The sequence below is a fragment of the Hyla sarda genome, chromosome 3 (assembly GCF_029499605.1).
Source record: "Hyla sarda isolate aHylSar1 chromosome 3, aHylSar1.hap1, whole genome shotgun sequence".
NCBI lineage: Eukaryota > Metazoa > Chordata > Amphibia > Anura > Hylidae > Hyla > Hyla sarda.
The window spans coordinates 368,264,583-368,278,578 of record NC_079191.1 but is presented as its reverse complement, the minus strand read 5'-3'; the positions used below and the strand labels follow the sequence as shown (position 1 = coordinate 368,278,578).

The 13,996-nt window shown below is 43.8% G+C and overlaps 1 protein-coding gene across 2 annotated transcripts in view; it reads right to left on the bottom strand.

The window, feature by feature from the left end:
* The window catches only part of SPTBN1 (spectrin beta, non-erythrocytic 1), a 197,155-nt gene that overhangs the window by 112,649 nt on the left and 70,510 nt on the right, over window positions 1-13,996 (bottom strand). Inside the window, exon 1 of one of the 2 annotated variants that reach the window (XM_056567752.1) lies at window positions 6,681-7,071. The exons of the other annotated variant lie outside the window; for it this stretch is intronic. Within the exon in view, the coding sequence (XP_056423727.1) occupies window positions 6,681-6,789 (109 nt within the window). The 5' untranslated portion in view covers window positions 6,790-7,071. Of the gene's footprint in view, window positions 1-6,680; window positions 7,072-13,996 lie in introns of those variants that run through there. 2 annotated transcript variants of the gene reach the window in all.

Genomic DNA, 13,996 nt, shown 5'->3' with positions numbered 1-13,996 from the left:
TTTGCAAGGACTGGAATGCCATGAGTTGGGGAACACTGGTATAAACTTGTGGGGGGAAAAAAGCTAAACTTGGTGTGGATGTAGTCTAACACTGATGTAAACGGATATCTCCAAAACTGTGACTATAATTGAAAATGATGGATGGGTGGAAAGGCGTGCCAACATCTGAATACTTGGGGCCATATGCATACATCGTTTCTTTAACCACACGCCCTCCCTGCACACATTACACAATGCTGTTACTTCATAATGAAATCGCCGCGTAGGTTTGTAATTGGTTCCCTATTGCTGGGTGCAGCAGTGTCAGAGCCGACTTATGTTACGGCTGACATGTAGCATAGCATGACTAAAACATCTGCATTGAGAAGTGGAAATGTGATGCCGTCCATATGCGGGGAATGTATTCCCAAGACAGGTCCGGCACACTCAGAATTCCACTACACCCTAGTGCATTACTAAAGCAGCGTACAATCCTCCACATCGATGTCAGACAGGAGGCCTTAAGCTTGCTGGGGTAATTTAAAAAGTGTTTCCTGTATGTAGACCCCACCCTTGACAAGATCAGTCACTAAAATTCTCTCTACAAACATCCTCCCCCCCCCCCCCCCCCCCAAATTGCTGAGAATAGGCAGTCTTTTGTTAAAGAAGAGACCCGCCTCTCAAACCCCCTCCTCATCCCATGCTTTTTTTATTAGGCTTTCTTCTAAGCCCATTGATGGAGAGAGCGCAGGATACATTGACGATTGCTTGAGAGAGCACAGGATACACTGATTATTGCTGGAGAGAGAGCAGGATACATTGATTATTTCTGCAGAGAGCGCAGGATACATTGACGATTGCTGCAGAGAGCGCAGGATACATTGATTATTGCTGCAGAGAGCGCAGGATCCATTGATTATTGCTGCAGAGAGCGCAGGATCCATTGATCATTGCTGCAGAGAGTACAGGATACACTGATCATTGCTGCAGAGAGCGCAGGATACATTGATTATTGCAGGAGAGAGCGCAGGATACACTGACATTTGCTACAGAGAGCGCAGGATACATTGACAATTGCTGCAAAGTGCAGGATACATTCGTTATTGCTGGAGAGAGCGCAGGATACATTGACGATTGCTGCAGAGAGTGCACTGCAGAGAGAGCAGGATACACTGATTATTGCTGGAGAGAGCACAGGATACACTGATTATTGCTGGAGAGAGCGCAGGATACATTGACGATTGCTGCAGAGAGTGCACTGCAGAGAGAGCAGGATACACTGATTATTGCTGGAGAGAGCACAGGATACACTGATTATTGCTGCAGAGCGCGCAGGATGCACTGATTACTGCTGGAGAGAGCACAGGATACATTGATTATTGCTGGAGAGAGTAGGATACACTGATTATTGCTGCAGAGCGCGCAGGATGCACTGATTATTGTTGGAGAGAGCACAGGATACATTGATTATTGCTGCAGAGCGCGCAGGATACACTGATTATTGCTGGAGAGAGCACAGGATACATTGATTATTGCTGGAGAGAGCGCAGGATACATTGACAATTGCTACAGAGCGCGCAGGATACATTCGTTATTGCTGGAGAGAGCGCAGGATACATTGACGATTGCTGCAGAGAGTGCACTGCAGAGAGAGCAGGATACACTGATTATTGCTGCATAGCGCGCAGGATACACTGATTATTGCTGGAGAGAGCGCAGGATACATTGACGATTGCTGGAGAGAGTAGGATACACTGATTATTGCTGGAGAGAGCACAGGATACATTGATTATTGCTGCAGAGCGCGCAGGATACACTGATTATTGCTGGAGAGAGCACAGGATACATTGATTATTGCTGGAGAGAGCGCAGGATACATTGACAATTGCTACAGAGCGCGCAGGATACATTGACAATTGCTGCAAAGTGCAGGATACATTCGTTATTGCTGGAGAGAGCGCAGGATACATTGACGATTGCTGCAGAGTGCACTGCAGAGAGAGCAGGATACACTGATTATTGCTGCATAGCGCGCAGGATACACTGATTATTGCTGCAAAGAGCGCAGGATACATTGACGATTGCTGGAGAGAGAGCAGGATACACTGATTATTGCTGGAGAGAGCACAGGATACACTGATTATTGCTGCAGAGCGCGCAGGATGCACTGATTACTGCTGGAGAGAGCACAGGATACATTGATTATTGCTGGAGAGAGTAGGATACACTGATTATTGCTGCAGAGCGCGCAGGATGCACTGATTATTGTTGGAGAGAGCACAGGATACATTGATTATTGCTGCAGAGCGCGCAGGATACACTGATTATTGCTGGAGAGAGCACAGGATACATTGATTATTGCTGGAGAGAGCGCAGGATACATTGACAATTGATACAGAGCGCGCAGGATACATTCGTTATTGCTGGAGAGAGCGCAGGATACATTGACGATTGCTGCAGAGAGTGCACTGCAGAGAGAGCAGGATACACTGATTATTGCTGCATAGCGCGCAGGATACACTGATTATTGCTGGAGAGAGCGCAGGATACATTGACGATTGCTGGAGAGAGTAGGATACACTGATTATTGCTGGAGAGAGCACAGGATACATTGATTATTGCTGCAGAGCGCGCAGGATACACTGATTATTGATGGAGAGAGCACAGGATACATTGATTATTGCTGGAGAGAGCGCAGGATACATTGACAATTGCTACAGAGCGCGCAGGATACATTGACAATTGCTGCAAAGTGCAGGATACATTCGTTATTGCTGGAGAGAGCGCAGGATACATTGACGATTGCTGCAGAGAGTGCACTGCAGAGAGAGCAGGATACACTGATTATTGCTGCATAGCGCGCAGGATACACTGATTATTGCTGCAGAGAGCGCAGGATACATTGACGATTGCTGGAGAGAGAGCAGGATACACTGATTATTGCTGGAGAGAGCACAGGATACATTGATTATTGCTGCAGAGCGCGCAGGATACACTGATTATTGCTGGAGAGAGCACAGGATACATTGATTATTGCTGGAGAGAGCGCAGGATACATTGACAATTGCTACAGAGAGCACAGGATACATTGACGATTGCTGGAGAGAGCGCAGGATACATTGATTATTGCTGCAGAGAGCGCAGGATACATTGACGATTGCTGGAGAGAGCGCAGGATACATTGATTATTGCTGGACAGAGCACAGGATACATTGATTATTGCTGCAGAGCGCGCAGGATACATTGATTATTGCTGGAGAGCGCGCAGGATACATTGATTATTGCTGCAGAGAGCGCAGGATACATTGATTATTGCTGCAGAGCGCGCAGGATACACTGATTATTGCTGGACAGAGCGCAGGATACATTGATTATTGCTGGAGAGAGCGCAGGATACATTGACAATTGCTACAGAGAGCACAGGATACATTGACGATTGCTGGAGAGAGCGCAGGATACATTGATTATTGCTGCAGAGAGCGCAGGATACATTGACGATTGCTGGAGAGAGCGCAGGATACATTGATTATTGCTGGACAGAGCACAGGATACATTGATTATTGCTGCAGAGCGCGCAGGATACATTGATTATTGCTGGAGAGCGCGCAGGATACATTGATTATTGCTGCAGAGAGCGCAGGATACATTGATTATTGCTGCAGAGCGCGCAGGATACACTGATTATTGCTGGACAGAGCGCAGGATACATTGACGATTGCTGGAGAGAGAGCAGGATACATTGATTATTGCTGGACAGAGCACAGGATACATTGATTATTGCTGCAGAGCGCGCAGGATACATTGATTATTGCTGCAGAGAGCACAGGATACATTGATGTCAGATACAAGCAGATTAATTCTGAATTGTGACGAGAACCTTGCATGCCCTCTCCCACCTGCTCAGCCCACAACTCCATCCCAGCAAGGCGGGCAAAGCCCCATCAGCAGCTCAGTCCAATCCAATCCACTTCCTGCTATACACACATCACAGCCTGATCCACACAATGCAAAATCTCACCACCGCAAACCCCAATGCTAACCAATCATTTCAGCTATGCGATTTGGTAACCAAAACATATCTAAGTAACCCGTGCACAGCAATGAAATAATGGGAAACTATACACACTAAGTAAGCACTATAAGACGTTCTGCTACTATCAGCCATATACAGGCATGGGAATGCTTCTGGAGCACTAGAGATAAAGTAGTGAACTTTTTCTGGACTTCTTTTCTATGATCTATAGCAGTGTTTCCAAGCCAGTGTGCCTCTAGCTGTTGCAAAACTACAACTCCCAGCATGCCCGGACAGTGAAAGTTGTAGTATCGCAACAGCTGGAGGCACCCTGGCTGGAAGACACAGATCTATAGTCAGTCCTCACTCACCTGACAACAGTGGACAACAGATCGATTTCAAATACATGGAGAAGAAATGTAACTTAAAAAGGGGGAGATTCAGCAAAACCTGTGCAGAGGAAAAGTTGCCCAGTTGCCCATAGCAACCAATCAGCTTGCTTCTTTCATTTTTAACAAGGCCTCTGCAAAATGAAAGAAGCGATCTGATTGGTTGCTATGGGCAACTGGGCAACTTTTCCTCTGCACAGATTTTAATAAATCTTCCCCAAAGTGTAGTGTCCCCTATAGGGTATGTTCACATACACCTACCATGGAGCGGAAGTAAATTTAGGGGGGAGATTTCTCACAGAATTTTCTCAGTGCGAACATACCCTAAAGAAGTGTTTCCCTAACAGCGTGTCTCCAGCTGTTTCCAAACTACAACTCCCAGCATGCCGGGACAGCCTTTGGCTGTCCGGGCATGCTGGGAGTAGTAGTTTGGCAACAGCTGGAGACACACTGCCCTAAAGAATACCATCAGAATAAGACATGTCACAAAGGGTGTGTTCACACAATAGCAGCGAGTTTCCCGCTGCGGGAAACCCACTGCAAGTTACGCTACCATTGATTTAAATGGGTCCGCAGACAGTCCGCAAATCTGACACTATTGCGGACTGTCTGTGAACCCATTCAAATCAATGGTAGTGTAACTCGCAGCAGGATTCCCGCAGCATGAAATCCGCTGCCAGTAATAGCGTGTGAATGCACCCTTATGTTGTATTTAAATTGCATGCTCAAAAAAATAAAACAATAAAAATGTATGTATATGTATATATATATATATATATATATATATATATATATATATATACATACACATATACATACATATATACACACACACACACACACACACACACACAACGCAACTCACAACAACATTTTGAGCCAGAAAAAACATAAGAGCCAGAAAAAAATCCTGTGTGGTCTAGGTATTACACATAGTATTTATGCGGTCCTACCAAAACAAGTCACAATGTAACAGAATTTGCGCAATAATGAAACCACAATCTGCTAAATGTCATTTAGTTTGGATACAGTGACACATACTGCTGGGTAAGAACTTCTACACTTTTACTATATTCTGCAGTACTTGAGTCACCCTCTTCCGGAAGGTTGTTACGGCATAAGTATAATGCACTCAGGCTGACACCGGAAAAAGAGAAAAAAAATGTGTGTGTGTGTTAGATAAAAAATATTTATATATTATTAAAACAAATATTTGCTGATAAAGAATTCGATTTCCAACAAACGTTTGTTTGCTCCTATCCTCTGCATGTTTACAATCTGTAAAGAGCTCATTAAATCTCACAGTGCAAACTTTTTCACACCTATGAAGAGCAGAAGGGTACTTGGAATGTCTACGTCACGAAAGCTCTTCTATTACGGCTTATTGCTTCCTCATAGGTAAATAGGTTCTCTATACTGTGCATGTACTCTCATAGTAGAACCACACACTAATGGGTGTGTCTGACACAAAGCTGGACGGGTAAAATAGCCGAGAGCTGTCATCTGTCAGTCCGACTTTATTTTATTAATAGTGGATCGTATAAAGTAATAGAAAGAAAAAAGGTCCAGATACAAATGTTCTGTCACATTGCAGAGAATATCACGGTGTGTAAACACTGCCCAAGGCATGCCGTGCTGAAAGCGCTGATATGTGGTACTGCTCCTGCCATTTCATTTAAATCACATTTACAAAGTGAATGATATTCTAAGAAGAATCTCCGCAGAAATGGTCAGGAGCAGAAACTTCTTTATGAAGGAAGAACATCAGCCTAGAGTTCAGTCCTTATCCATATGTGATGCTCCTCCATATGTGATGCTCCTACTTGACCTGAGGTGTACGATCATCACTTGTCGTCCACATTATATTGATTTCCAGTTAAATAATACGTTGTGAGAGGAGGTGTCAGGGGAGAGGGGCTTTGTGTACAATGGTTACCAGGACATGGGTGCCTTGAAGCCACCATCACTTGTTAAATTCAACACAAAAGACCACTCCTTCCCCACTATTGTTCCCCTATGTCATGTCCATCCATTCCACAACATGGGGCGTGAACGTATGAATGACAGACAACACCACCAAAACCCATTGTATCATGTGCGGTGTACCCTAATCGTAGATAATGGCCAGGCTATGGCCGGGAAGTCTAATCCTGATTTCTCCAGCTAAGGCATGTGTGTGTATCTATGCGGTTACTATTACAGTCCATCTGCATTATTTACACTGGAGCCCAGCATCAGCTTTCCAGCCAGATCTCATAGCAACCCTGCTAACAAGAAGCCATGACCAGCCCCGAGCTTACCTTGCAACTGTTTAAATCTCCCCTCTAGTTGGTTGTAATTGTAGGGTACCTGCGCCGTATATCCCGGGGATAGTGGGCCTGATAAGCTAGAAGTCCTTTGCAATTCCATTTGGAAAGAAAACACAGCGTTATCGGATGCATAAACCACAGAATGGTCCCACCATAAATCCAAACAGCTCCAACGTGCTTGACACAAGAAGTGAAGAGCTGGCTGCCAAGTCTGAGTCAATAAGAGCACGGTACAAAATCCACAAGCGCGTAAGTGTCAGACTGTGTGCACTAGACGTAATCATGTAAGAGCCAGGTTCTGCGTGAGATCATCTCCATAGGGGGCTTCAGTGCTGATCTAATATATCCCCCAGCATGCTGGATAGCTGAGCAGACACACACAGGAGCAGGCAGCAGTGCACCTCCTCAGACCTTGCTGGTGTGTAATTTAATCAGTAGCCACACTGTGTATTTAGTGGTGATGTCACTCGATTAGCATAAGACATTGTAAAGGAAGCGGAGGCTGTACCATAGCTGCTCAGGAGAGGGTAGGAGGCTGCCCCTAAGAGCTGCAAAACACAGAAATGCCAAACACTAGGAGACATTTGTGGAATGAGGATCAGAGGCTAAACTCCCTGCACACAGCCTGCAGCCCAGAAGGCTTGCCTGGCTTGTCTAGCGTGGCTGCACAAAGCAGCAGACAATGGTACGCTCCTGAACAAAGCTGCTGGAATTACAATCTTTTGTTTAAGAGCCTCATGTAACGGAAAAGTCTCAGATTACCATCAGATGGAAATGAGCGCCGCGTTCTCCTCGCCCCTTCACTCCCATCAATAGCTGTCACCTATGTGTGTGGAGCAATTTATTAATGTCTGACACAGCTTATGAGGACAGCGTGACTGCGGCCATTGTAGTCAACGGATTCTCAGATTAGTGCTGTGTGTGCACAGGGTGCCTGGGAAATGGGGTCCAAAATGTATTTACACAGAATATCAGAAGGCGAGCGGCCACCAAGAAACACAGTGTAAAGGATGCTAATGTATGCAACAATGTATAAGTCCCAAACAAAAATAATATACATTTAGGAAATGTAGTGAACATAGGGCCTTATTACAATATGGGTCAAATGGCCAATATCCCCGTGTGATAGGGTCAGTGATCAGGCATTTGTCGTCTGATTTATATCATGGCGCTTTACGGGGGAACATGTGTCCGGAACATTACACGACCCTCCTCTACAGAGCCTTCGCTGGTTTCTTGCGTACTGTGCCTTCCTATGGAGGAAACTGGGCGACGCTATGGTCACATGCTTCTTCATAGGGTGTCATGTTATGGACGAAAGGGCCCCATTTAAAAGAGGATTGAGCAGGTGGCGCCTCCTTGTAAAGCAAAAGAACACAACTATATTACAGGATGGTATGTAAGAAGTATATTATCGTTAAAGAAGATGTCCAGCGGTAATAAATGTATCCCCTATCCCAATCACCTCCCCCGGCGATCTTCAGTACAGGGCCCCAGCTCGGCTCCTGTATGTGACGTTATGCACCCAGCACGTCATCTGGTCGAAACACGCCCCCTCCATTCATCTCTATTGGAGAGGTGGAGACACAGTGTTAGTCTGTCTCCACCTGCCCTATAGAGACGAATCGCAGTAACAAAAGCAGAGGAGCATACGGGAGATCGTGGGGGGTCCCAGCGGTCAGACCTCCATGATCAGACATTTATCCCTTATCAACAGGATAAAATTTCTTACCGATTGACATCTTCTGTAATGCAAGTTTTATTAATTTGTCAAAGTGACCAATCGGTTCTTGAATTTGATGTGTTAAAAGCAGAAAAAAATGGCCAAGAGTAAGGTTATAAGGTTCTTAAACAAGGGTCAAATTGTGATGGTGACTATGTCTATACAGATACCTATGGAAGAGATTGCGCCAGAATGCATTATGGGAATAAGACAAGCCAGTGGAAGCACTGTTCATTGTTCTTGGGAAACATTGAGTCCTGGCATTCATGTGGTTGTCATCTGACTAAACATTGTACAGATGTAGTCAACCTCTTCATGGCAGCAGGCTTTGACCTTTTTCAGCAGGATTATCCACGGCCATATAGCAAAAACTGTTCCGGAATGGTTGGAGAAACACAAGGTAGGCCTCAAATTTTCCCAGATCTCAATCTAATCAAGGATCTGTGAACGTTCTCGAAAGACGAGACCAATCTATGGAGGCCGCACCTTCACCTAGAATTTGGTTCTCTGACACAAGAACATAGCTCCACCCTCTACAAATAGTAGCTTCTATAGCACCGTCACTTCTCAAGACCAGTTCTAGATAAGGAAGACAAAGCTAAAAAGGGAGAAATTTTTCAGTCTGAATACAACCTTGGGCTTGGCATTGAGGAGTTACATTTTATGTGGCTTAAGGAATTAGGAGGCAAACAAACAAATGATATAATGGAGCTATTGGGTTCGTTATATGTACCCAGGAATAACAAGTGCAAACACACTTATCAGGCCAAATTATATACATTACTTATGCCACCCCCTATGGCATTGTGGACAACAGGCTGTTGCACAACAGGAAATCCAAGGAAGACAGTGTACTTGTTGCCCATCACCAGAGGTGTAACTATAGGGCAGAGGTAGCAGTGGAACCGGGGTCCTGATGCCTCAGGGGGCCCCAATGAACATCTGCCTCATAAGAGACAAGTATTATAAATGGCACATTGAGCCCTGTTTTAAATTTTGCTTTGGGGCCCAGAAGCTACTTTCACACTACCATTGCGCCCCGTCGAGAATTATTATTATTTTTTCTTTTTTTACTTTAACGGCAGTTATCTGGACAGCAAATGAAGAAAAAGTGCAGATGCTCCAGCTCCCAAATAGAAATAATGTTAAAAGTCCAAAATTTAATTAATCCATATTAAAAATGAAGAAACAAAGAATCCACGTGAAGTTAAAAACAAAGCAGAAACACCAGGGCACAATGGGCAACAAAGGATCCCATTATAGTAAATGGGGTCCGTCGGGCGCCGTTTTTTAGCGGGAGTAAAAGACGGCGCTTACAGTATTTTTTCTAACGGCAGTCATAACGGCAGTGTGAAAATGCCTTACACATCTGATCAGTGATGGTATTAAAAGGAGTACACCAATTAAAATGAGGAGCGTGTGTCGTCTACCCCTAGACCGCACAAGCTTCATTCATTTCTATGGGAGCGCAGGTATGCCCGAGTGCTGTACTCTGGTCTCTTCAGCACTCCCATAGAAATGAATCTGCATCTGCACTACACTCTGCTCACTAAGAGCCGGGTCCCATACCGGAGATCACAGGGGGTGATCCCAGTGGTCGGCCCCATGAGCTCAGCAACATATCCTGTATCCTGTAGATAGGGGATAAGTTCGGTTTGGCTAGAGTTCTCCTTTAAGGGAATACAGGGTACATAATTGTATCAGGCACCACACATAATACTTCCCATGAGATAGAACATCTGTGAAAGTTACACAGATCTCAGCCTATAGGATTTGGCTCAGTACTTTAACAAAATGCTCTACAAAAGTAAAGCCAGACCGCTTCCTGCACAAGATAAAGTTAAAGGGCAATTGCACCTCCAGCTATAAAATCACCTGTACATAGTCCTTGAGTTGTCAAGTTGTAAAATGTTTTATATGTTTATCTTTGTTTCTAGGGTGATGCAACCTGTGGGAACTGGCAGCCATATTGATTGTCACCGAGACCAGCATTAAAATGTGACCTATAATGTCCTACATATGGGTGCCTTCAACTGTTGCAAAACTACAACTTCCAGCATGTCTAGACAGCCAAAGGCTGCTCAGGTATGCTAGGAGTTGTAGTTTTGCAACAGCTAGAGGCACCCTGGTTGGGAAACACTATCGTAAGCATTCGTGAACACTTTTCTTCCCTAGCGTCTTCATGGTGATGCAGCACATGTCACGTGACGGAAACAAGCATAGTCCACAATTTCAGAGATGTGGAATTCTTATCGCCCGACACATGCAGTTGAAGCAGGTGAATTTTTCAGGCTCTTAATCCTGCTTCAGGCAAGAAGGGCCGGACCTGAAAGCCCCCGACAAGCACAGCGGCACTCAGGGCTCCTGACTGCTCAATACTTTGCAGCTCCCAGCTGTTTTCAGTAGCTGGGGGCTGCTGCTAATAGCCAACATGCAGCGATCGTTGTGGCTGGGTATTAACCCTTTAGATCACTGCTGTCAAAGTGGACAGCAGCGTCTAAAGGGACATGTGAATGCTCCCTTGTGGGCTAGTGGGGTGTATCGCCCCCCCCCCCCTCCCGCAGCGTGATTGATTGGGGCAATCCCCTATAGAGGAAGCCGGTGGGCTTACCTCTGCTTCCCTGGTGTCTGTGGCTCTGTCATTGATAGAGCCTGGCTGGACCAGGCTCTATCAATGGACCACAGAGCACACAGATCAATGGAGTTCAATAGAACTATTGATCTGTATGAAGAATAAATTGATTCCTCCTAAGGTGACTAAAAGTAAAAAAAAAAAAAAGGTTAATAAAAGATTAAGAGACACATTAACCCCTTCCATATTAAAAGTTTATACCACCCTTTTTCCTATATGAAACACGTAAACATAATAAAAATATGCATATTTGGTATCGCCACGTACGTAATTGTACAAACTATTAAAGTATAGCATTATATAACCAGTAAGGTAAAAGACAAATGAAAAAAATAATACTACACCCCAGAATTGCAATTTTTTATAATATCCTGGAAAAAAGGTAAAAAGATAAAAAAAAAAATTATAATAAAGATCCCATAATAGTACCAATACAAAAAAACAGACTATGGCGGAAAAAATGAGCCCTCATACAGCCCGGTATTTGAAAAAAAAAAAAAAAAGTTATAGGGGTCAGAAAATGGCAAAAAAAAAAAAAATCTAAAAAGTTCAGATTTTTTTTTTTTTTTAATTAGTAAAATGTGACGGAAACTATACAAATCTGGTATTGCTGTAATCAGGCCGACCTTAAAGGGGTACTCCGCTGCTCCGCATTTGGAACAAACTGCTCCAAACGCTGAAGCCGGGAGCTTGTGACGTCATGCCCTGCCCCCTCAATGCAAGACTATGGAAGGGGGCGTGACAGTTTGTTCCAAACACTTAGCAGCGGAGTACCCCCTTTAAGTATCAAAATAACATGTTAGCTTGACCACAAGATAAATAGCGTGAAAAAGAAAACCTCCAAATTTAAATCTCACCTAACCAATATATATATATAAAAACAAGCCCTTATACAAGTCTGTAGATTGAGAGTTTGTCACGCGACACAGGTCGGGAGAGAATGCTCTCAGCGCATACTGCTACCGGCTCATTCTCCTAATCGGTGGAGGTCTAAATGCTCAGACACTAGGATACGTCAAAAGTTTTTTTTCTAATAAAAGTGGCCATTTATGTCTGAAAACAAACGCTAAGCACTTTTGGCAAGATACAGAACAGAGTAGTTAGCAGTGGGAATTTCTTGTAGTATATAATGCTAAGCCCCCTGGTGGCAGTTGCTATAACTATCCTTTGTACACCAAAAATATATTTTTTATATTTTCAAAGTATTGCTATAAAAGGGGAGTAAAGGGGTAAGTTTTTCCTTTAGGAGAGCGCCAAAAGGCATGTAGCATCCTACACGCCACGTAATGTTACAATGGGAAACAAATATGCAAATCAGTCCTACTCCAGAAGGAAGAGAGCTTGCTCTCTGGTGCCCCCTATTGGAGGTAGTTCCCATGCAAGTGAATGCCCAGCCCCTTGAGTGCTTGTTTACACGAGTAGACTCTTTCAAACTCTCAGCATGTTTCCCGTTGTAAGTTTGCAAGGGGGTGGGCTCTCCACAGGCTGTCTGCATCAGATTTTTGGCAGCAGATTTCAGCTATTAATAATCTGCCACAGACCCTTTTGCCTTCAATGGCGGATTTTCCACTGCCAAAAATTTGCCGACAGCCGACCCACTTTCAAAACTTGCAGCGGGAAACAAGCTGCGAGTTTGAAAGAAAATCTGCTTGTATGAACAAACCCTTAAAAAGCATGGAAATTAACCAAGACACAATCTGCACCAGAAGTTTTGGGGGGGAGGCTTCTCATATTATAGTTGGGTTTCCCTGTCCTACTTATACATTTAAAGAATATAACTGCAATAAATTTCTTTCCTAGATGTAAACTACTACAGAGGGCCACCCGCACCCCCGATTAGTCTTGCAAGTATAACCTAGGAAACGGGACAATTGGGAGACATTTATTTTAGCATATCATGTAAGTAGTGTGCCAGTATCTTTTCCTGTATGTGCCAAAATCATTGATCTGCCAGTTTGGCGTAGGTGACAGAAAACACTGACCCTACTTTTTGCATGTGTCCAGTATTTGTACTCCATTTTTATGCTGCCAAAACTCCCTCATTGTAATAACTGCAGTAAAAATTAAAAAAAAAAAATAATTTAAAAAATTTGAAATAAATAAAAATAAAATAACTGAATTAAAAGCTGAACTTCTATAAAGCTATAAAATGTCTGCAGAAGTTGTCACTTTCCTTCATCCACTCCTCCTGTACATACCAAGTCTATTACTCGTTGAGTGGAGACAATCTGCACAATAGACGCACTGCCCACAATAGAAAGAATCTGAGGCTTGCAGTCTATTGTAAGACATCTGTAAACAAGGAATTAGTGGTGTTGATACTTTCCAAGAGATGGACAACACAATTACGATTAAAAATACAGATAAAGCACATTGAGGGTTTTTTTGCAACAGAATTTAATCAGCCACCAATTGTGCAAATTCTCCCACTTAAAAAGATGAGAGGCCTGTAATTTTCATCATACGTATACTTCAACTATGAGAGACATAATGAGAAAAAAAAATCCATAAAATTACATTGTCTGATTTTTTAAGAATTTATTTGCATATAATGGTGGAAAATAAGTATTCAGTCAATAACAAAAGTTCATCTCAATACTTTGTTATATACCCTTTCTTGGCAGTGACAGAGGTCAAACGTTTTCTGTAAGTCTTCACAAGATTTTCACACTGTTGCTGGTATTTTGGCCCATTCCCCCATGCAGATCTCCTCTAGAGCAGTGATGTTTTGGGGCTGTCGCTGGGCAACATGGACTTTCAACTCCCTCCAAAGGTTTTCTATGGGGATGAGACCTGGAGACTGGCTGGCCACTCCAGGACCTTGAAATGCTTCTTACAAAGCCACTCCATTGCCCGGGTGGTGTGTTTGGGATCATTGTCATGCTGAAAGACCCAGCCACAGCTCATCTTCAATGCACTTGTTGATGGGAGGTTTTCACTCAAAATCTCAAG